This window comes from Aspergillus tubingensis (assembly GCF_013340325.1).
Source record: "Aspergillus tubingensis WU-2223L DNA, scaffold_6, whole genome shotgun sequence".
NCBI lineage: Eukaryota > Fungi > Ascomycota > Eurotiomycetes > Eurotiales > Aspergillaceae > Aspergillus > Aspergillus tubingensis.
The window spans coordinates 2,722,676-2,744,535 of record NW_023336280.1 but is presented as its reverse complement, the minus strand read 5'-3'; the positions used below and the strand labels follow the sequence as shown (position 1 = coordinate 2,744,535).

Below are 21,860 nucleotides of genomic sequence, written 5' to 3'. Positions count from 1 at the left end.
GCGAACAACGAAACAACACCTCTCTTCTACCTTCTCCATCTTTCTTTCTTTCCACTTCATTATCGTTAACCTCATCGCCACTACTTATAGAGAATCCCACCCCTTTGATTACCTTTCATCATTAGCCTCACTTCCCGCTTATTCCCGGCGGTGCCCAACATCTACCCATCCTGAGGACAGCTGGAATTGTTCTCCGATCCCCCCTGAACCCGTGTCACTGCCGGTGTCGATCATCAGGCCCCTCCATAACTATTATCCCCCACCATTGTGTAACTTGGCCAGTCGACACATTTCTCTATCCCAATAAACTATCCTATCACTCGGTTTTGTTCTGTGAAGCACATACCTTGCTATTGTCGGAACCATGGACGAACTCACTGCCCAGACCAGTCGCATCACCATGGACTCTTCCCTGTCCACGCAGAAGATCACACTTCCCTTTGCGCCATCCATGCTCAACTACATAGACAAGATCTACAGCTCGTTGACGTCTATGAACCAGCCTAACTTCTTGACTGATGTCCAGCGTGAACCAACGGGCCAGGGGTCAACCACCAAGGAGCACCCAGCTCCACTAGCGACCCTGGCTGCCTTCTACGAGTACTTGGCAAGTCCAGAGGCCTCTGCAATGAGAGCTGCTACCCAGATGGACCTCTCGGCGCCCATTACGGACTATTTCATCTCCACTAGTCACAACACGTACTTGACTGGAAACCAGCTATACAGTGAATCGAAAGCAAGTGCTTATACAAATGTATGTTCTTTCCGACATCAACATCCACTAGTGGAATTATCTTCGCTGTTGAAGGGTGGGGTGCAGTATGACTGGTTCTTCATCGTAATTTGAATGCGTTGAGAGCAGAAGATGCTGGAACAAGATCAATAAGGTCTCATGTTGTGCCCAACTCTCCCATCGATGACTCTTCTAGATCCCGATGATTTGTGATAGCAACGGCTGATCTTCTCAGGTCCTACTTAGTGGGTGCAGATCTGTCGAGATTGATGTTTGGGATGGAAAAGCAGAGGGTGAAAGCTCCCAAGAAACTGGCGATAGCAGTGCCACTAGTGGCAGCAACCCGAGCTCCGACGATGAGAAGATCAGTTCCTGTAAACCTCGTCGCGGATCTAAGAGGGAAAAGTTGAAGAAGATGACTGAGAACCACCGTCATCTGCGCGCCCTTTCCCAGGAGGTTGGCAAACTGGAAGGCTTCCTGGGGCATCACAAGCCATCCACGAGCAGCGGAAGCTCTGGCGAAAGCAAGGCGTCTGGTAGCGCGATCCCGGTTCCTGGTAAACCAGAGCCACGAGTGTTGCATGGTCACACGCTTACTAGGGAGACAAGCTTTCGCGAAGTCTGCTATGCGATCCGGGACAGCGCATTTGTTGCAAGCGACCTTCCAGTAATTGTTAGTTTGGAAGTACATGCCTGCCTGGAACAGCAGCAGACAATGGTCGAGATCATGGAAGAAGCATGGAAGGGGATGTTGGTCGAGGTGACGCCTGAACTCGAAGCTGGCACGGTCCCGCCGCCACCTCTTAAGGATCTGAAGAGGAAGATCCTGATTAAGGTGAAGCACGTCGAATCTGTAGACGAAGGTGGAGACCGTGAAGCAAAGGAGAAGGCAGTTTATACCCAGCACATGGAGGCCTTGAAGCAACAGAAAAGTCCCACGAGTCTGAATGAGGCTTCCAAGACTCCCGAGACTCCGGAGTCCCCCACTGCAGCTCCACACAAGCCCTCCAAGATCCTGCAGGCGCTCAGTAAACTGGCCGTATTCACCAAGGGATTCCACTTTAACAATTTCGCACAGCCAGGTATGTTGTAGTTCACCCTGATACATATCAACCAGTAATGTACTGCATCACTGACTGACATACAACAGAGGCTAAGGTTCCCAGCCATGTGTTCTCATTGTCCGAGAAAGCCGTTCGAGAAGCACATGCCACCGACGGCGACGCGTTGTTTGAGCACAACCGGCACTTCTTCATGCGCGTCTATCCCAATGGCTTGCGAGTCGACTCCTCCAACATGGACCCGACTTTCTTCTGGCGGCGTGGTGCCCAGATGGTTGCTCTGAACTGGCAAAACTTTGACAAAGCGATGATGCTCAATTCAGGAATGTTCGCAGGGGAGCAAGGTTGGGTGCTTAAGCCTCCAGGATATCGCGGCTCCGATGCACAGCCTGGAATCATCGAACCTCGCCGACTGGATCTGACTATTGAGTTCCTGGCTGGCCAAAACATCCCACTGCCCGCCGGTCACACCAACGAAAACAAATTCTACCCCTTCGTGACTTGTCTCCTGCACGTGGAGACGCCAGATGACAGCTTCGCCGCATCTGAAGACGACACCGAATCCGAAAAGACCGGTTACAAACATTGCACGAAGAGCGTTACCGGCGTGAATCCCGATTTTGGCAGTCAGAAGATGGAGTTTGCGACCGTCTCGGGCTTCCTCGATGAACTGACATTTGTCCGGTGAGTCACTTTTCATAACCATCCTAGGTGTATGTGTACTTTCTAACCGCAAATAGATTCAAAATCAAAGACAACGAATGGATGCACAACGCGCTGGCCGCATGGGCATGCATTCGACTAAATCGACTCCAAGAGGGCTATCGGATCATTCACCTGAATGACAGTACTGGAGCACCAACAGAGGGCGCTCTCCTCGTACACATCACCAAGAAATACAGCTGAGAGCACTACCTACAAGCACATTCAAAGAGAAGACCATTTCGTTTGCATTATATTTGAGAGTGTCCACAGTTTTTACACTACATTCAGCCAGAGTTAGAGGCAATATTTTTCTTTCTGTGTATTTAGATTCTCAAGACGAGACAAGACTTTAGACTGAAATTGTATTCCATTCGAGATGGGGCCGTTACATTAATATTTTTTTTTTTACTTGAAAACCGCTATTGCAATACAAATGACTCCGTAGAATCTAATAGATAACAAGAGTAACCAGCAATTCCCTACAGTCCATTTAACTTGACACTCAGACCCCTGACACCCGACACATGCCCAACCTTAATTTCCCCCCAGGCCAAGAAAATCCGGGGTAAACACTAAACAGGAAACCCCCCACCCAACCCGAAATAGGCAACTCTACGCGCTGCCAATGAAGATTTTACCCCGCGCTTTTGCGGTTCCTGTTCCCGGATGCGGGCGGACTGACCTGGTCGACCTTCATTATCATTGCTATTTTCTGTTTCTGTCTCTACTTAGGTTCTAGTTCCTGTCTTCTTCTTGTGGACAGCTTGAGGGTCTTATCTTATCTCTTCCACTCAATCTTATTATCGTTGTTCTATTTGTGGTTATGTTGTGTTATGGTGTTTGGTGATGGGTGATGGCTGATACATCTATTTCCCCTTCGTCTATTGACGACAGTGAAAAGGGGGTATTAGCAGGAAAACGAACTCATGATGAAAGACCTGCTACGAAGTTTACCCGGTGTCGGACGGGGTGTTTGCGGTGTAGGACTAGGAGGAGGAAGTGTAGGTTTATGACACCTTCTCATATCGATTGTTGGGAATTTGGCTGATAAGCTAATTGGTATAGGCGACGAGACTAAGCCCCGGTGTCGGAATTGCATCGAGAAGAACCTGGTTTGTCGCTATGGTGTCCAGGTGACGTTTTTACCGAAGAATACCTTCACCGTTGCGGAGGGGGAGCTGTGTACGAGTACGAATATGAAGAAGATTGAGACAGAAGAGAGGGTTGTGCGGAGAGAAGAGCGGCAGAGGAAGGGGAGGTGGAGGTGGGTTAAGGTTCGTGAGATAAACTTTTGCTTCCGGGTCTATTTTCGCTGACAAGGGGCTATTTCAGTTTGTGAATGAGGATCCTACGGTGGGTGGGGATGATGTTGTAGATGAGGATAGTATGAGCGACGGTGTGAGGGCCTCGGGAGATGAGACTGTGTTGGCTCCATCTAGAATTGGTTCTGAGGTCGATATTGGTGATGATGGCCTGCATGGCTCTCCTGCTATGCACTCTTCGTTGATTGCCAATAAGGCATTCAGCGATAGGGACAGAACCGCTGTACATGGGCTTCTTGCTTTGGGAACAAGCGATGGTGTCAATAATCATAGGGCTGCTCAGGACAAAGGGTATGGAATGACTGGTTCTGATTTTGTCTCATCAGAGCTAGTGGCTAGTACACCTGCGGTGATGAAGCATGCTCCTAGCTTTGTGGGGTCTTCTGAGAGGCTGCCTTCAAGCATAAGTGCCAATCCTACAACAGATACGGCAAAGCTGAAGCTGTTATGTCACTACCGGTACCATGTAGCACCATGGGTAGGTATCCGCACCATCTGATGAGGTTTATGGCTGACGGGCTCTTTCAGCTCGATATCTGCGATCTCACTCAACCATTCGGTATCACTGCTGTCCAGATGACACTCAGCTCGGAGCCGCTCATGACAGCTCTGCTGGGACTTTCCGATGCTTGCGTTATCCATAAGAATATGGGGAACCAGCAAACGTCGTATCTTAGCCGTATAGATCAGTGGACTCGTCCGCTGTGGTCAGAAAGCTTCACTTTAACTGCTGAGAATGCTTTGGCGGCCGTGCTAGAAGAGACGAGATGGCTTGTCACCGATATCGCTCAGACTTGGAAGAACATGCAGAAACTCAGGACACGGAATCTCGAGCTATTGGCTCATCAAGCGCTGGATCCGGGTATTGCGTCATCTATCTACTGGATGTTCTTCCGCTTAGGTTCGTCCCAGAACTTCCACGTATCTATGTGCCGTTCTGACCAAACCAGACTTGAGTGCAGCGCTCGCAAACGACAGACCAATTGAAACACAACTTCCGATGTTCCCGTTACCTAGCTTACTGGTCCTGTCGAAGATAGAAGAAGTCCGGGAAAGAACCCGAGCGTATGCCCATGTCCTTCTCTGGCTGTGTGGGAAAGCTCTGATGATATATCACCCGGAGACCATCCCCGGCCAGTTTGCAGCTCCACAACAGCTACCTGATAGCTGGCTAGATGTTTTTGATGCAATTGAGCAATGGTACCATCTGCGGCCACACGAATTCCAACCTATGGTAGATTTGGGTGTTGATGATCAACTTGCCCAGGCCGAAAGTGGATTTCCGCTGCTGCTATTCGCAAACGGGACGGGTGCCTTCTGCAATCAGTTGTACCATACTGCCATGCTACTTTTGCTGCAGTGTAAGCCACGCACAGCACTTTTGGGCTTGCAGTCAATAACTTTGTCGCCACTGTGGCATTCGCAGCGTATCTGTGGCATCGCACTGAATAATGACCGCCGGGAATCCTGGGATCCTTGCCTGATAGCTTCATTCCTAGTGGCTGCCAGAAGAATGACACATGAATCGCAGCAACAGGAGATCTTGGAAGGCTTTGAGCGGGTGCGTAATATCACCGGATGGAACTTGGATGGATATTTGACGCAACTCCGAGAGGATTGGTCATTCCTTGATGGTTTCTAGCATGAAGGGTCGTGTTCATCTCATTCCAGAACAACCCCAGGCAACCTCCAGATCCCGAATCCGCCAACATGTTCCCCAGCCAGTTTCAGCCTCGATGCTCTGGATCAACCTGATAATCTCCTCATGCTCCGAAACATGGCTGAAAAGCTGTCCGGCAATCCACAATGGCTGGATGGAGTTGTTCAAGCACCCTTGGTGTGGGTTTGCCAAGGAAATGCCACAGATTCGTCGAGCATGCCATAGAGGAAACAAAGTTTGCGACCGTGGGAGCCGAATATCCTTGGGCATCATCTTCAGCAACAGTATGCATGCAGTATGGTACAGTTGGTTTGACGAGATAGCAGCCCAGTGGACGAACAGGATATGAGGGAAAGGCTTGCGATTGACTGTCTGCACCGGAAGAAGCTCGCTAGGACGCTCGGAGAACCAGCATTGTAGGTCATTCCAGAGGCTGAGCCATCGTGTGCGGAACCTCTCCGGAGTACACCCATTATCTTCACCTAGTTCCACATACTTTGTACGATCGGACACCAGTTCAGTCGCTTTGACGCACAAATACACCGCATAATTTGCATGCATATCTGGTGACTTGACACTCTGGAACAATTGGTGTGCATCCTCTGTCTGGTAGCCTTCAGGAAGCCATTTAGAGGGATGTAGCAGTGTGGTCTGTGTACCATCTGAGATCAGCGCACCGCACAGATCTGCTCCAGTCAGAAAAGATTGAAATGTACAGTAACAAAGTAGAATGTTTGGATGAAAGGGATATAATGCAGCTCTAGACTCACCCATTCTAGCATAGCACCAGAAAACCGCCTGTAGAATGCCCTGGCTAAAGCCGTGAATTCCAAATGCATCAAACAACGCGGCACAGCCTTCAAGATGGCGACGCCAATCCTGGGCACGTGCAGACATCATTTCCAAGCAACAGAGAAGCACACATGCCGCTACAATTTTCGGGTCACGTAGTTGAAGAAGCGGGCTCAGTCGTCTGATAGCTTCTTGGTACAATTCGAGGCTGTCAAACCAATTTCGAACTCCATTCTTGCGTTCGATCTGACGAGCAGAAATAGCAAGCATGGCGTATGAGAGAGCGGGAAAGGAGCGAGCCAGCACGGGAACTTGTTGACGAAAGGTGCACTGAGAGTCGAACATGTCCAGCTATTTCTTCTTTAGTTATGCATCGATTGAAGTCGTCGTCCACAGCACATACCCACGGCGCTACTTCTGCCACGTAGTTTTTCAAATATTCAATTCGCCTCCTACTCGACAGAGAAGACTGCAAGAGTTCCCCTCTTCGTTCTGGCTGGTATTTTTTCGAGCGTGGTGATTGTTCGGCTAGTTCAAACCTTCCCACAATATCTGGGCTGGATACGCGGGTTGGAGCAGTTGAGTTCGCGAGAGAAAAGAGGATGCATCGCAGCTCTTCCTGTGAGGCTAGGTAACCGGGATCCTGCGAGAAGCCATCCTGGGTCCAGCTAGCTGCTGGTGACTGAAAAGGGTCACTGCTAATAGGCAATGTCGGAGAGTTGTTTTGATCAGTGTAGTAGTCTGCTAGGTGGTAAGGGCTTTGCAGTTGATCCCATGCCGGCGATTCTGAACTGTTGTCTGCAGGTACTGGCTCGGGTTGCTCTTGTAGAGAAGTGGTGCGCGCACGTTTCCGGGGTGGTTCACCGAATGTGGTGTCGTCCATGCCGATGGATTTGGATTATAGGGAATAACATAGACTATCAATACTATATTGAAAACATTGAGCAAGTCTTATTTACAGAGCAGAAGGGAGGTTGAGCTTTCACTTACTGGAGCGAATATTTGTGTCAACATGTCGGTCTGATGCTTGTTGTGAGGCTCAGTGTTCATCGGGTTAGTCACAGCCAAATATGAAGGGTGGTTTGAGCAACAAGGCCTCCGCTGATCCTGGAGAGCGTCGCCAAAGTGGTGATCAGACCTTGAAGAAAGGAATCGGCAGAAGCAAAGAGCGAGAGCCGAAGCACAGCTCCGCATGGTGTCCGAAACGGGTTTAGCGGGATGCGGGGTAGCATCGTGAAGATGGAGATGAAAGTGACTGGACATCTTTAATAAAAGTACGCCATTATACTATAAGTAAGCATCCATCGTCTTCAATAAACATAAAGAGCTCCGGAATAAGCGGTTTGCATTCGAGAGTATCAGCTGAGGTCAATTGACTCGCACTGAACCATGATGGATTCTGCCATTGAGTGCACCAAAGAAACATTTCCCCAAATGCAATGGTTTATACACAATAAGCATAATAGATATACGCCATGAGGAAGAAAAAAGCTTGAAACACTTTCAATATATAAGAAACAAGCCTTGAGCACGTGCAGCTATCCAGCCTTCTATATTGACGGTGGCTCAACTTACCAAGTCCGTCTACAACTTAAACAAAGATACAATACCCCAAGGCTTAACATTCCTTAAGAAAGCATACTATACTCTTCCAACCGATACTACTCACTAGAGATAGAGACATCTAGACCAATGCAGCTGTATATTTTTCCATGTTATTTCATGACCATTGCTATACACTCTATAAATCACATACTACCTATCCAACGCAGTTGCACACTCATCACCCACACCCACAGACCACCCAAATGACGTCTACTGTCAACCCTCGGCAACCCCAAACCTAAACTCAAACCCAAGAAACCACCACAAAAAGAAGGGCCATCCAAGACGGCACGGCAGCATCCGATCTCGTCGCCAACCTGGGGCCATCATTTCCCCCCTCATATCCGAATTTGGTCTAGCGCCTCAACAATCCGGGGTAATCGTTGCCACGACCTTCCCTTTTGGGTAACTGGCCCAAGAATCAGCATCATGATCGATGACGAGGGTGTCTTTTCTGTCTTTAGCCGGCTGGGTGACGATCTTGCAGACCATCTCGGGGTGGTGGTACTACCGAGATTCTACTACTGTTTCATGATTCAGTAATTCGAGCCGTGGCTGGGGTGGACGGGGTTTGTCCGATGTCACACATAAGGCTACTACTACCTACAATGCACATATATAGTGATGCATCGACCCATTTCCGACTGGGGAATTGAATCCAAGAGATCGAACTTAGATCAAAAATCCCTACATGCGACTTTAATAAACTAGAAAAAGGGATAAAGAAAATGCCAAAATTCAACCTCTTCGGCACCGGCTTCGCCCTCCAAGCCGCAATATGGGCGGCCTGTGGCATGGCATTCATTCTCTTCGGTATATCCCCATTCCAACCTACCTCCCGAATCACCCAACAAACTAACAAATAACTCTCCAGGCTACGACCAAGGCGTCTTCTCCGGCATCGTGGAAAACGACGACTTCCTCGCCACCATGAACCACCCCAACGACAGTCTCGAGGGGATCATCGTCTCCATCTACAATCTGGGGTGTTTCGCCGGCTGTATCGTCAATTTCCTATTAGGTGATTGGCTTGGTCGACGGAGGGCGATGTGGTTTGCTATGGTTTGGGTTATCGTATGTCACCCCATTCTTTATACAACAGTGATATGATTTGCTAATATAGATATACCTATGGGTACAGATCGGAGCAACTCTCCAATGCTCCGCGTTCTCCGTCCCCCATATTATGGTCGGACGATTTGTGACGGGCATCGGGACGGGCGTGGAGACGTCGACGGTGCCGATGTATCAAGCGGAATTGTGTGAGGCGAGTAAGCGCGGGAAATTGGTGTGTAGTGAGCCGTTGTTGGTTGGGGTGGGGATTGTTATTAGGTATATTCCTTTCTTCCTTCGAGTCATTTCAACTTGTGGTCATTTTCATTTGTTGCTATACTGACTGTGGCTAATAGCTACTTCTTCGACTATGGGATGAGCTATGTTGGTGGTCAGATCGCTTGGAGATTGCCGATTGCGTGTCAGATGATTTTCGCTTTTGTAAGATATTATATGTTGTCTTATTGGAGTTTCTGGCTAATGCAGATTATCTATCGATCTAGGTGGTCATTGTTCTGGTGTTCGGGCTGCCCGAATCACCCAGGTACTGCTACAAGGAAGGTCGCAACGAGGAAGCACTGCAGATCTTAAGTGATGTGTATGGGCGCCCGAAGGACGACCCGAAGATCCTGGCAGAGCAGGAAGAAATCCTGGAGGCTATTTCCGTGGAGACGAAATACGGGGAGTACAAGTGGAGGTATGTGCCCACCCACCTTCAACATCGCAACTTGATGCAAGCTGACGAGACCAGAAATGTCTTCAAGCGGGATGAAGTTTCCACAGGCCACAGAGTGTAAGTCTCGCGTCTTATCTGTCGCGAATCATCTGCTAACAACCGCGCAGACTTCTTGCATACGGTATGCAATTCATGAATCAGATGGGTGGTATCAACATGGTCGTGTATGTTGGGCATAGAACTCACCTCACGAAATTCTGAAAGCCTTGCTAATGAAACCCAGATACTACATCCCCACCGTACTCAACACCAACGTCGGCCTGGACAAGAATCTCTCCAATCTTCTCGGCGGCTGCGTTCAGATTATGTTCGTCGTCGGAAGTATATTCCCCACCTTCTTCGTGGATCGCGTCGGTCGCAGAGCTCCCATGATCTGGGGATCATTCGGCTTAGGCATCTGCATGATGATGGTATCCATCCTGCTCAGTTTCAAGGGTCACGCCAACGAGCATGCAACTTCGTCAGCTGCTGTTGCCTTCTTCTTCGTGTACATGCTCATCTTTGGCGCATCGGTTAACTGCATCCCTTGGTGCTACGTGCCCGAGATCTTACCCCTCCATGCGCGCGCCAAAGGAACCGCCGTGGGTATCTCGTCGAACTGGATCTGGGTAAGTTACTAGTAATCTCACGCTCCTTCAACCACGACTAACAATCACGAAATGAAAAGAACTTCTTCGTCGTAATGATCACCCCCATCATCATCAACCGCCTGCAATGGAAAGCATACCTCATCTTCATGTGCCTGAACTTCGCCTTCGTCCCACTAATTTACTTCTGCTACCCGGAAACCGCCAAACTAACCCTCGAGGAGATCGACTACCTGTTCACCACCCCGGGCAAAAGCGCCGTGCAAATGTCCAAAGAGCTCGTAAAACAGCGAAAGCAACACCCAGGCCAGCGACTGACGCGACACACAGACGAGACCGGCTCCGAGAACATGGAGAAAAAGCAGGACAGTGTTGTCGCCGGGGTATCGGACGAGCAAGTCGAGCAGGTCTAAGGAAAGGAAGGAAGCCAGGAGCCGGAGGCAGGGAGGATGAGAAAGAAACAAAAAAAAAAAATTCGCGCGCGTCCGGTTGTACGATCAATGTACATACATGAAATGAATGTATGTATGGCGTCTGCACATGTGGAGAGGGAGAGCTTACTACAGGAAACCCGCTGTGCTGGCCACGGCGGGTTTTCTTTTCAAGGGGTAACCAGTATGAGGCAATTTCTAGCAATTAAAGCACTCACTTTCATGCAGTGGTTGCAGAACAAAACAGAAAGGAATGGTTCGCAATGCAATGCGCCCGTGGTAAGGTAGTAAGTAGATATCCATCCAATGAAGTGGATGGGATTTAGATCACTCAAAGGACCGCCGAAAAGGCTTGTACGACACAAGTATCCAGTAGCATCGTTAGGCTTACTGCGCACGACTAGTGGTGATGATGAGAGTATATCACCTTGCGTGCCGGGAAAGCTTCATTAATGATTATCTTTCAAACCAGCCAGTTCGGTCAGTCAGTCAGCCAGTCAGTCAGTCAGTCATCGAGGACCCCGGGAACTAGTAACTCAGTAGTACCAGTCAGCGACTGCAGGACGTTTGAGCAAGAACGAACCCCGAGCATCCTGGAATTGTGGCGAGCTGGCGAAGGTTGTTTGAGACCGCCGGACGGACCCATGCAAGCCGAGAAGAGGACGACTTACATATGCACATACCTGGGCCCTTCCCCCCTCCCCACCACGCCTTTGAGTATTAAAAAAAAAGTAAGCTGGTGGTGATATGTATGCAAGATGCATTTGGCTCGAAAGTTTATCAATCTTGAACATTACATTATAATTATATTATACATGAGGGATATCGGGGACCAGAAAAAGCCCTTCCACCTAGGGGTGGATACACGCGGTGAAGAGTTTTAATACTGTTGTTGTTATTGTTGCTGAGCTATAATGCATCAATGGTAGTGAGAAAAATAAATTGCGGTGAGCGTGATGCGAGTTCCCAATGATGGCAGCCTAACTGTGCGATTTTTCCTTTCAGGAATGATGATGGCGCGGCAGGATGGATTTGGTTTGGTTTGGTTTGAAAAATCTGGGTTTATTTTCTGCTTGATGAATGGATGGATGGATGGAATCCGGGAATATGGGACAAGCAAGCAAACAAAGAGGTGGGAGGGGGAAACAGAACTGATGGGAATGGGCGGGGATTGATGGTTGGGTTGGTTGGTGGAGATGCAGATGGAGAGCGTAGTACTACTACCGAGCAGAGTTCACTGATAGAGTACCCCGTAAATAGTATCTGTCCCTATTCCTATCCCGAAAGATAGATAGATAGTATATTGTTACTATCTTCCTTAGATTAGCCATCGTTGTTTGACAGGAGCGGGTCCCTTCCTTTCCCCCATATCTACTAAGTGTGACATGTCACATTCGATGAATATCACGCTGCTTTTAGTGTCCAATTACGATATTCGGGGGCGACTACCGGTCTAGCGTGGCCGGTAATTTGGCGCTAGACTCGTAGTCTATGTCCGGAGCTACTTCGAAGCACCGAAAGAAGGCAAAGGGATTGGGATGAACTGGCCCCGGGGGTGAAAAGAATTAGTGTGACTGTGCCAGCTGCATGGCTACATCAAAGAATAGAAAAAAAAAAAAAACAGGGTCGACGAGGGGGACAAACAGCGGAGAATAACCTCGCCCAATCAGCCCTCCTTATCCGCATAATTCGGATCGCGCTTCGGCCCATCAAGCGAGGTCAGGGGCTCCACAGCTTATATGTATCCAATTCCTGCCTGCGAATCACCGGCCGTAAGTCGGTCTGAGCTTTCCTGGCCAAGACGTGAGTGATAGACTGATCAACGTCTGGCGATGGTTAATCCACCGAACTGTGATAGAGTAAGTTGTGCGTTTACCTGTCCCACCGTCGGACTTGAAACCGGCCACCTGTGTCGGGGTGTCTTCATAACCCCGAGACTTGAACGGAATGAACGCGAAGATCAGGCCAAAATAAGAAAATAAAAAATAGCAGAAATAAAAATAGAATAAAATAATCTATACATAACACGCATGCAAATGAAAAACGACTCATAGAAGCAAGAGTAGAAGCGCAGTCGAAGTACCCAGGGTAGCCCTTGCACGTTGCATTCGCAGCGCTGGTACATCTAACGAATAGACCACTCCCAACCATCGGTATAGATCTGTGCAGAAGACAGGGTCCCGATATTGACTGGTGATTTTGTGTGGTGTAATTGACTGATCCGGCCTGATCATTGGCGCATCGGCATTCCATCCCTCCCGTCAGTCCTCTTAGTGCTTGGTGCTTAGTCCGATAGCAGATGAGGGGACGGGCAGCCAGAAGGTAGCAAACAATATGGCTTCATAGGCAGGAGATGAAATGCCATTTTCTACACCATGGGTTTCCATTCCACAAGATGGACTCCCCAAAATTCGGCATGTAGAACAGCCTCAGATCGCATGGGAGGGTGGGTGATTCGTACAGCCGGGCTCCAAGTGGACCAGAGTGTCACTGATCAGATCTCAGCTGGACAGCCTCCTTGGGCTGTAGGGGTTCTAGCCACATCATTGGTTGAGGCGCGAATGAACGACAAATTTTCTTTTATTTCTGAAATTGTTTATTCTTTTCCCCACTTGGCCAACAACCTGCGGCTGATTGAGTACGACACCATGCACAACGACGAAACTCTTGCATGAGTAATTAGCAGACACCCGTTTGAAGCTAGACGGGCATATCACATAAATCAGGATATGCAGAGAGAAATACAATGTGGCTGTTGGGAACGCCGTGGGTTGTGCAGATCGAGGATTGCGTCCTGAAGCCCGCCATATGCGCGAGACGGGCTGCAGCCGGCGCTAACTCGGTAGCGTACTCGCATCGAGCATCAATTTAGATTGAGTGTGACCTATACATTGTTAGCATCAGATGGTAAAATTCGGAGCTGATCTTTTGTGCTGAGAGCCCACTACGATGTGTGGGATTAGGGATGGAGAGATTGATCCTCCCGGCCTCCCAACACCAGTCACAATCCATTTGCTCTTTTGGCCATAGGACATACAGCAAGGGCCCGGTTACCGAGAACCCCGTCGTAGCTTGCATAAAACGGTCTGTTGTATGCATCTCAAATGCTGAGTGGTCCTTTCGGGGATTTGTGGGAATTTCTCTGTCACCTTTTCCCTGTCCAATCCCTCCTGCCTCCCCCCCTGCTCTGCTGCTATAGTTCACGTCTCTCTTTCCTTTTTCCTTTATCGCTCACATCTCAGCCCTTGTGGCATGCATCACTCACTCTTCCCACCCACCTAGACGATTTTCGGTATAGCCCAACACGTATCTATCACACCAAGGTAAGGAGAGCTGAAACCCTCCCTGGTTGAGGTTCCCCTTAGCTGGGACCCCCAGATGCAAGTCATCGACGGGAAGATCCGAGTCATCCGAATAATTGCTGCGGCGGACATGACATGTTGCCTAAACCAGGGTCCATGTATGATTGATCTTTGGATGCATTGAGTCCGGCCAGGTCGTGTCTCCAATCAATCGGTCCAGACTAAGGTGAAGATCTCCCGATGGGAACATAGGTCGCCTGCCCCAGGAGGCGTAATGGGGGGTGGAGGGGGGAGGGGGGGACACAAACAAGTCCAGTTTTGGCTATATATAGGTGGGATGCTCGGGACCGATGAGATTAAGTTCATGGAGTGGAAAAAAAAGCGTGTCCCAGACAAGGTGAACTCTGTCGAAGAACAAGTCTATAATCCTTTGAATACCCTTCAGTTGATTTTTACTACTTTCCACATCACAATTGATCCTCTGGTTGAGAGCTTTATACTATCTGTTTCTCCTTGTGTTGATCTCATTGCGAAGCCGTCACCATGCCTGTGAGTTGCTATGTGTGTGATTATCCTTTTGCGACCGATGCTAATGACATACTAGATGCCCGGAATGAAATGTCCCCATTGTCTTTCAGAGGGGACTGATGTTTGGGTCATCCCCGGCAAGAATTGCCACAAGTGTGGAACTGCAGTTGGTTGATTGGGCGGCCAGGTGAGATGGATTCGATAGATATACTCTTGGGCGCAATCATACTAATACAACACCAAACCGCAGTCCGCTAGAAACCGCTTCAACTCTGCTCGGGAGCAGGTCAATCCGACTCCTGAGGATGGGGAACAAGGACCGGAAACTCTTCACTGCCTTCCAGAAAACATTCGAATTCCCTGCGACTGTTATTGATATCGCGCGATTACCTGTTGTTGTTGTTTACAATGATTGAAGAAGCGAGGCAGACGGCAGGATCGGCTGGGAGGAAAAGTGAGAAGTTGACAGGTACAATATCCCAAGCGTGGAGGTACTAGAGAGGGCTTTCCTGCCGTGGGATTGCAATTGGGGGTATGAAACGAGAGGAAAAAATTCTCTTCCTGTATAATATTTACGATAGACTATTTAGACACGAAATAATTCTGACGCATTGAACGTTCATCAACAGACCAGAAACATGTGTTTGAATTAATCAATCCAGCGGGTAGTAATCTTGGCCTCGGTCCAAGTTGCAGCTCTCCCCGCAGATCACCAACCAACTTTCTCCAACTTCATCTCCCACCTAACATTCCACGAAACATCACCTTTACCCTGTAAACAACACAAAGAACACCCAAAATGCTCATAATAGGCCTCACCGGCTCCATCGCGACCGGCAAATCCACCGTCTCCTCCATCCTCTCCGCAGCACCCTACTCCCTCCCCATCATCGACACCGACCTTATCGCCCGCAAAGTCGTCGAGCCCGGCACCCCAGGCTACAAAGCCATCGTGAACTACTTTGGCCCAACCACCCCGGATCTTCTCCTCCCAGCATCTGATCCCAATGACACAACAGCAACCACAAACCGCCCCCTCAACCGCCCTGCACTAGGCCGTCGCGTCTTCGGCACCACCGAAGCCCGCAAGCGAGACCGCGCCATCCTCAACAAGATCGTGCACCCCGCCGTACGGCGCGAGGTCTACAAAGCACTGCTATACTACTATGTGCGCGGTCACTGGGCGGTGGTTCTGGATGTGCCGTTGCTGTTTGAGAGCGGGATGGATCTGCTGTGTGGGACGGTGATGGTGGTGGGGGTTTCGGATCCGACGGTGCAGATGGAGAGGTTGAGGAAGAGGGATGCGCATCTTACGGCGGAGGATGCGGAGAATCGAGTGAGGAGTCAGGGGGATGTCAAGGGGAAGGTGGAGAGGGCGGAGTATCGGGGGGTGAAGTCGGCGAGGGGCGTGGTGGTGTGGAATGATGGGGATAAGGGGGAGTTGGAGAGTGAGGTGCAGAGGGCGATGAGGGTGGTTAGGAAGAGTACGCCGCAGTGGTGGGCTTGGATGTTGTGGTTGGTGCCCCCGGTGGGTGTAGCGGTTGCGATGTGGAATTTGGGGGTGAATTTCTGGTTGAAGAGGGGGTGGGAGAAGAGGGAGAGGGAGGTGAAGGCAAAGTTGTAGGTATAGCTATGGCTATGGGTGTAGGGTTGGTGGTGTGAATTGGTGTGCTTGTGCTGGATGTAAGCTGTATGGTTCGTGTTAATGATATTACATGCTGGTGATAACGCTGGATTGCTTAGTCGTCGTCTGGAACACCTGCTGGTGACTGCCCAGGGAGGTATAGCTGGTTCTCGGCGTTCAGTCCCACGCTGGCAGCATGATCAATTTCACTCAGCCAGAATTCTCCGTCACCTCTACTCACTGCACAGGCAGGGGGTGACTGTATGAACATCTCGCTTTGAGCATTCGAGTACAGAGCTTTACAAGATAGTGCATTTGGTGCGAAGGAGTATGTATGAATATGTTGAATTGAATTTATGGATGAATACTGACGAGTGATGACTAGGTCAGGTACTATAGCTGGTATCTAGAACACGCGCTAAAGATGTGCTTCTGCTTCGATGAATTGGAATACTGGGTGGAGGTGGACGAGCGAAGTCCTACGCTATACCGCAGACGAGAGCAGCGTGCAGATAGCTCATCGCTTCCTCCCAACGTTTACCTGCAAGCATACCGGCCAATCGACCCAAAAAGACAGTATAATACTACCCTTCAGACCCGTCGTCTGCAGTACACTGGGGGCATTCCACAGAAGCGCGGTATGTAATGCAGGTACTCAAAGTGATCGGGCTGACGAAAGCAGTTCATCTAGTCCCAAAGAGTGAGCTCTTGGAGCTGGGCAAAGAGGCCTGGCTCGAGCGCCGCAGAAAACACGCGCAGCTCCAAGAATCTTGCAAACAACTCATGGAACGCCAAGAAAGAGATGAAGAGTCTCGTCAAGCTCAATGTCAGCCAGGAGAGAATACCCGACAGCATAACACGTCCTCATACCAGTACACGAACGGCCAACCTGCTGTCCGTAGGTCAGCAATGCAGTCTGCCAGATATCTGTACGGTCCCACTGCCGACAGAGTAGAACCAAGAGTGAATGCAGTCGTCGACTATGATAGATCAAAAGACAAATATCCCGGCAGAAGCCATTGGTATGGCACAGCGCCTAAGAGTGGTACCGATGCCCACCCGTACTCATATTCACCCATGACGGGCTACCACGACCGAGCATATGAGGCCTACCAGGCTCATGATCACGTCCAAGCGAGGGTTAACGGGACTTATTGGTAAGGCAATGTCGAATTTCATCTTCTGGCGAGCAAGGCCCGGAACATACTTGTCTCCAGATGTGTCGGTTTTCAAGTGTACTTTATTTATGTTTGCGCTTCTTTTGTTTCTTATCGTCGCCCATTGTCGAATGTCTTCCACCAGAGATACTTGTGAGTTGTGACAATTTGACACGATGTGGCTTGTTGCTTTCCTTCTTGATCATCGCATCAACATCGTCATCATCGGACCCGGCCTCGGTTTCACCGGTCTACAAAATGTCAGAAAAAAGTTGAATGTGTATCATGTGATGAAACAAACCGCGGTCTTCTTCTTTCGTTTGAAATTGCCGTATGCTTGTCGGCCACCAACAGCCATGTCATCATCGTCCGCATCCAGCGAGCCATCCGCAACAATGAACGGCGGCGGCGCATACTGAGCAACGGGCTCCGCTACACCATAGTCGAGCACCCATTCTGTGTCACCCGAGTCTTGAGCCTGGCGTGCAAGTGCTTCCTTCCGTTTTTCCTCTTCCTCAGCAAGGGCAGCCGAGATCGCCTCGAGATCCGACTTGGGAGTGCCGATGGGACTTTCAGCGGGGCCGGTGGACAATCTCTGTCGCTTCGGGGGAGTAGAGGCCTTGGACTCGTCGGTGGAAGCGGGCTGAGATGTTTCGCGGGCAGCATTTGTGGCAGCAGCACGTTGCATGAACTATGACATTATTTTAGTATTCTTAGAACGGAAAAAGAAAATAAATTGTGATGTTGCTAAACATACCTTCATGGTCAGCAGCCGCGAAGACATGGTCTTCTCTGGCTTGGAGCCAGAGGTAGGAGAGCCCCTCATGACGAATGCGTAGAAGATGTAAATGCAAAACCGAAAACCGTCAAAAACAAGCAAAAATTGAAGTCATCCAGGATTGAAGAACGACAGCCAGCAGAATGGCCGTGATTGCAAAGCCGAAATTCCCAGGCGGCAGAATCCCACCGCATCAGCCGCAGGAGCGCCGCCGATTGGCCGGCGGCTCAAGCGCAGCAGCTCCCGCAAACTGGAAACCTCATCCAATCTCTCTCCAACCCGAGTCCTTTCGTCCTCACCTCCGCTCCATCCGCCAGCTACTCTCTCGTCCCATTCCGGACCTCAATTGCCCAGCATGTTGCCCTGCTTCCGCAGCCGGGTCGCGACCCTTTCCTCCACCTTCACCCCCCGATTCGCCGCCCGGGCCAGCTACTCGACCACCGTCCCTCGCCTCTCCGAGAACTTCATCCCTGCCAACGACCCGACCCCGCCTACCGCTAAGCCAAATGTCTCTGGCACCAATGCTACTCCCGTTGACGCCATGGGTGGCTGGGATGCTCCCCTGAGGGAGGAACCCGAGGCGGGCGAGCGCACCCGTCACCTCCAGGCTCCCAACCGGGCTACCACCTGGGCTGCCAGCCAGCAGCCGAAGGAGAAGGCCATGGTTGGTCCTCGCTTCGAGCAGACGATAATGGAGTTGCAGGTGCGTTGTTAAGACCTTCCTCCGCTCAGTTCCGGTCAATTGGTCGTGTGGGATGGGGAATGTCATGATCACGGCAATATCGATATATAAAGACACAAGAAACGCTAACATTTCTCAGCCCCAACCCTTGGCTGCCATTGAGCTCATCCACAGACAGCCCGTCCGCTGGACGAAAAAGCGCGTCGTCAGCTGTGACGGCGGTGGCGGTCCCCTGGGCCACCCCAAGGTCTTCATCAACACCGACAAGCCCGAGATTGCTACCTGCGGCTACTGCGGTCTTCCCTTCGTATGTTGCCATTGAATTAGTGTCGATGATACGTGCTAATAATGTACAGGCCCACGAGCAACACCGTGCCTACCTCAAGTCCCTCCCCGCCACCAGCTACCCTCTCGAGCCCACCGGTGATGCCGCCGAGGTGAACGAGAGCCAGCGTGTGACCGAGGGCGGATTCGAGCAGCGGTAAAGATTGATTTTATAGGCGTTGACGATGTTTTGTTTTTATCCTTTAGCCATACGGCTGTTGTACAGATGTACCAGGTCAATGAAGTCGTTAGATCGAATATTTCAGTTTCTAGGATATACTCTGATATATCCACACGTACGCCATCCACTCTACATACTCTACATATCCCACCACAATCACAACCGCACTCCCCCACCATCATCACCACCACCACTACCACAACCAAGTCAAGCCTTCTCCCCTTGAATCGTAGCAACCACCTTCCGCGAGTGTCTCATGGCCCTAAACTCCAAATACCAAATACCCTGCCACGTACCCGTAGCCAAGCGACCATTCGAGATGGGAATCGTAACCGAAGCGCCAATCAACGCGGACTTGATATGAGCCTGCCAACACACGTAAGCGACCCCCCATTACCATTATCCCCAAAGGATCAAAGATAGGACAAACGCACCGGCATATCATCCTCCCCCTCAGCCGAATGTCTATAAAGGTTCCCCTTCTTATCATACGGAGCGATGCGATCCAGCGCATCGCTCATATCCGCGCGCACATCGTCATCCCAGTTCTCGTTCAGTGACAGCGCGCAGCTCGTGTGCTGCACGAACAGGTTCAGCATGCCGACCTTGTAGTTCTTGATCTCGGGCAGTTGCTCGAGCACCTCGTCCGTGATGAGGTAGCTGCCGCGTGAGCGGGCTGGCAGGGTGAAGGTCTTTTGGTACCACGACATTGTTGTTGAGGTTTTGTGAGTTGGGACTGGCTTGGTTAGCTGTCGCTGTTTGTTGTGTGTGGTTTTGAGGTTGCGGGGTTGGGTGGTGGGTTGTTTGCGGGTGAGGTGGGAGGAGGGAAGGTGGTGGATGGGGGAGGGTGGTTTAGTTGGTGAGTAGTAAATTGGGGAGGACGTACAGTTACTGTTCTGTGGGAAGAGGGGGGAATTATTTGATGAGGTTGTTGTTGTGATGTTGTTGGAGTGAGGGATTGAATTTCTGGTGGGGGAACCGCGCATCGACGTCATTTTCAGGTTCCCGATGGGATGATTATTTATCGCTGCAATACTACAGGCTCATTCTGGTACAATCATCTATCCATCAATTGGGTTCTACGCTACATGTCTATCATCTGAATAGTATACGACTAGATTGTTACGGCGCAGAGCATACGCTCTGTTGCACGTATGGCGGATTACTCGTCGCTGACCCCCAGTCCGTACTGTTGAATGCTATTCCCGCTGCGGTCGAGTTATCCGATCGTATCTGTTGGGTGTTAGATGCGATACTCTGTGGCCAGGGATACTGAAACGTACATAGTAGTTCGGGTCAACAAAGTGCCACCAGTCATCGCTGCGAAACGCATTATCGAGTGACTGGCTGAGCGGATCGAGCCAAGTAGTCAAGACGGTGTCGAAATGTGCATGCTTCGACCACGACACATACACCTTCGGATGATCATTGTTCTTGACTCCATCGGGCTGTCGAGCGTCCCCAGCGTTGATTTGCTCTGTGGTCAGCGTGCTATGGATGCTGCCCCATGCCAGATTATGGTAGCCGCTATGGGCTGACAGAAGTGCTCGAGAGGGTTGCCAGGTGTTGTTCGCATTCCGTGAATGGATGATGACGACTCGTTCCCAGTCACTGGTCGAGAACATCAGGCTGTCATTTTAAATGATTGGCTTGGTCTAGGCGACGTCTTACTAGTCATGGCCGGTGTCAATCAGATCCAGCACCTCGGCCCCGTCCTTTTCATAGAATAGGTTATACACCACCCGGACATCGGTCTCGTTGCACTGCTTGAACGTGTAGTAGATGGGAAATTCAGGACCAGGATTCCCTGTTGCTACTCCAGGTTTGCGACATCCGCAGCCAACGTCTGGATACTCGCACTGTGGTGCAGCGGGTGTTTTGTGAGCCGCGTCGTAAATGTCCGACGAGTTGGGCGAGCCGCTGAAAGCCCAGGTCGGATAACAGGGAGGTTGGTCCACTGCCTGGCCGAAGAACCAGAGAGGTGCGTAACGGGTAGCGAGCTCGACAGCGCCTTGGCTTAGGAAGTTGTTCATTTCATCGTTGGATATCTGTGTGACGGCTGCCGCCGGTGCGGCGAGAAGAGCCACCACGGTGTATTTGCTTTTAAGCCACATCATGCACTGCTTATATGGTGAACAGCCTACTTTGGAGAGCATCTATCTAGGTATCGCGGCATAATATATTCTATGTTCGCGATGCTATCTATCTACGGCTGGCTAACCCCGCCTTACACTCCAGGTCTCGCGGATGAACCTGGTGCCTACTGACACCCCGGAGTGACCGATGAGGATGGCATCGTGCTGAATTTCAGGGGTATGGACTGGATTAGTCTTGAAGTCGTCAGCTGCTGGCTAGCATAGCTGCACTCGTGGTCACTGCAGCTGGTTGGGTGCCAATCTTCCCGGCTCTCACATGCTCGTGATGACTACTTGAAGTTCTCTAGCCCTGTCGATCACCCTGATTTAGAGCCGGAAGGGGACTTACACAGTAGGAACATGTTTTCAATCTAGTCGATGTTATTGGCCCGCTGGTAGTATCAGCTGCTCGGGAACTCTGGCAAGGCTGAAGCCTAATCATTGCTCATACTTCGTGACAGCTA

General features: G+C 50.3%; 10 protein-coding genes across 10 annotated transcripts; 6 read left to right on the top strand and 4 right to left on the bottom strand.

Moving 5' to 3' along the window:
* Positions 1 to 364: 364 nt before the first annotated feature.
* On the top strand, positions 365 to 2,700 carry AtWU_04665 (putative phosphoinositide-specific phospholipase C; the record flags this gene model as incomplete). The annotated part of the gene is made up of 4 exons (XM_035499776.1): positions 365 to 754; positions 969 to 1,815; positions 1,884 to 2,478; positions 2,535 to 2,700. The coding sequence occupies 4 exons, from the start codon at positions 365 to 367 to the stop codon at positions 2,698 to 2,700; spliced, it is 1,998 nt and encodes a 665-aa protein (XP_035355669.1).
* A 652-nt stretch (positions 2,701 to 3,352) lies between these two features.
* AtWU_04664 (Zn(II)2Cys6 transcription factor domain-containing protein) lies at positions 3,353 to 5,273 on the top strand (the record flags this gene model as incomplete). The annotated part of the gene is made up of 6 exons (XM_035499775.1): positions 3,353 to 3,500; positions 3,565 to 3,773; positions 3,832 to 4,299; positions 4,350 to 4,722; positions 4,772 to 5,182; positions 5,248 to 5,273. 6 exons carry the CDS (start codon positions 3,353 to 3,355, stop codon positions 5,271 to 5,273), a joined length of 1,635 nt encoding a protein of 544 aa, XP_035355668.1.
* Positions 5,274 to 5,478: 205 nt separating this feature from the next.
* Positions 5,479 to 7,156, bottom strand: AtWU_04663 (C6 transcription factor; the record flags this gene model as incomplete). The annotated part of the gene is made up of 3 exons (XM_035499774.1): positions 5,479 to 6,167; positions 6,252 to 6,624; positions 6,677 to 7,156. The coding sequence occupies 3 exons, from the start codon at positions 7,154 to 7,156 to the stop codon at positions 5,479 to 5,481; spliced, it is 1,542 nt and encodes a 513-aa protein (XP_035355667.1).
* Positions 7,157 to 8,606: 1,450 nt separating this feature from the next.
* AtWU_04662 (putative MFS sugar transporter) lies at positions 8,607 to 10,667 on the top strand (the record flags this gene model as incomplete). The annotated part of the gene is made up of 9 exons (XM_035499773.1): positions 8,607 to 8,691; positions 8,753 to 8,952; positions 9,020 to 9,210; positions 9,288 to 9,372; positions 9,435 to 9,628; positions 9,683 to 9,724; positions 9,775 to 9,831; positions 9,891 to 10,275; positions 10,335 to 10,667. 9 exons carry the CDS (start codon positions 8,607 to 8,609, stop codon positions 10,665 to 10,667), a joined length of 1,572 nt encoding a protein of 523 aa, XP_035355666.1.
* Positions 10,668 to 14,530: 3,863 nt separating this feature from the next.
* AtWU_04661 (uncharacterized protein) lies at positions 14,531 to 14,931 on the top strand (the record flags this gene model as incomplete). The annotated part of the gene is made up of 3 exons (XM_035499772.1): positions 14,531 to 14,536; positions 14,626 to 14,702; positions 14,766 to 14,931. 3 exons carry the CDS (start codon positions 14,531 to 14,533, stop codon positions 14,929 to 14,931), a joined length of 249 nt encoding a protein of 82 aa, XP_035355665.1.
* A 383-nt stretch (positions 14,932 to 15,314) lies between these two features.
* On the top strand, positions 15,315 to 17,300 carry AtWU_04660 (putative dephospho-CoA kinase; the record flags this gene model as incomplete). The annotated part of the gene is made up of 4 exons (XM_035499771.1): positions 15,315 to 16,043; positions 16,450 to 16,467; positions 16,525 to 16,777; positions 16,822 to 17,300. 4 exons carry the CDS (start codon positions 15,315 to 15,317, stop codon positions 17,298 to 17,300), a joined length of 1,479 nt encoding a protein of 492 aa, XP_035355664.1.
* A 79-nt stretch (positions 17,301 to 17,379) lies between these two features.
* Positions 17,380 to 18,122, bottom strand: AtWU_04659 (uncharacterized protein; the record flags this gene model as incomplete). Its single annotated transcript, XM_035499770.1, has 3 exons — positions 17,380 to 17,547; positions 17,598 to 17,987; positions 18,054 to 18,122. The coding sequence occupies 3 exons, from the start codon at positions 18,120 to 18,122 to the stop codon at positions 17,380 to 17,382; spliced, it is 627 nt and encodes a 208-aa protein (XP_035355663.1).
* Positions 18,123 to 18,429: 307 nt separating this feature from the next.
* On the top strand, positions 18,430 to 19,241 carry AtWU_04658 (zinc-finger domain-containing protein; the record flags this gene model as incomplete). The annotated part of the gene is made up of 3 exons (XM_035499769.1): positions 18,430 to 18,777; positions 18,896 to 19,063; positions 19,113 to 19,241. 3 exons carry the CDS (start codon positions 18,430 to 18,432, stop codon positions 19,239 to 19,241), a joined length of 645 nt encoding a protein of 214 aa, XP_035355662.1.
* A 227-nt stretch (positions 19,242 to 19,468) lies between these two features.
* On the bottom strand, positions 19,469 to 19,971 carry AtWU_04657 (YjbQ family protein; the record flags this gene model as incomplete). Its single annotated transcript, XM_035499768.1, has 2 exons — positions 19,469 to 19,627; positions 19,696 to 19,971. 2 exons carry the CDS (start codon positions 19,969 to 19,971, stop codon positions 19,469 to 19,471), a joined length of 435 nt encoding a protein of 144 aa, XP_035355661.1.
* A 412-nt stretch (positions 19,972 to 20,383) lies between these two features.
* On the bottom strand, positions 20,384 to 21,375 carry AtWU_04656 (uncharacterized protein; the record flags this gene model as incomplete). The annotated part of the gene is made up of 3 exons (XM_035499767.1): positions 20,384 to 20,494; positions 20,545 to 20,872; positions 20,933 to 21,375. 3 exons carry the CDS (start codon positions 21,373 to 21,375, stop codon positions 20,384 to 20,386), a joined length of 882 nt encoding a protein of 293 aa, XP_035355660.1.
* Between the last annotated feature and the right edge of the window lie 485 nt (positions 21,376 to 21,860).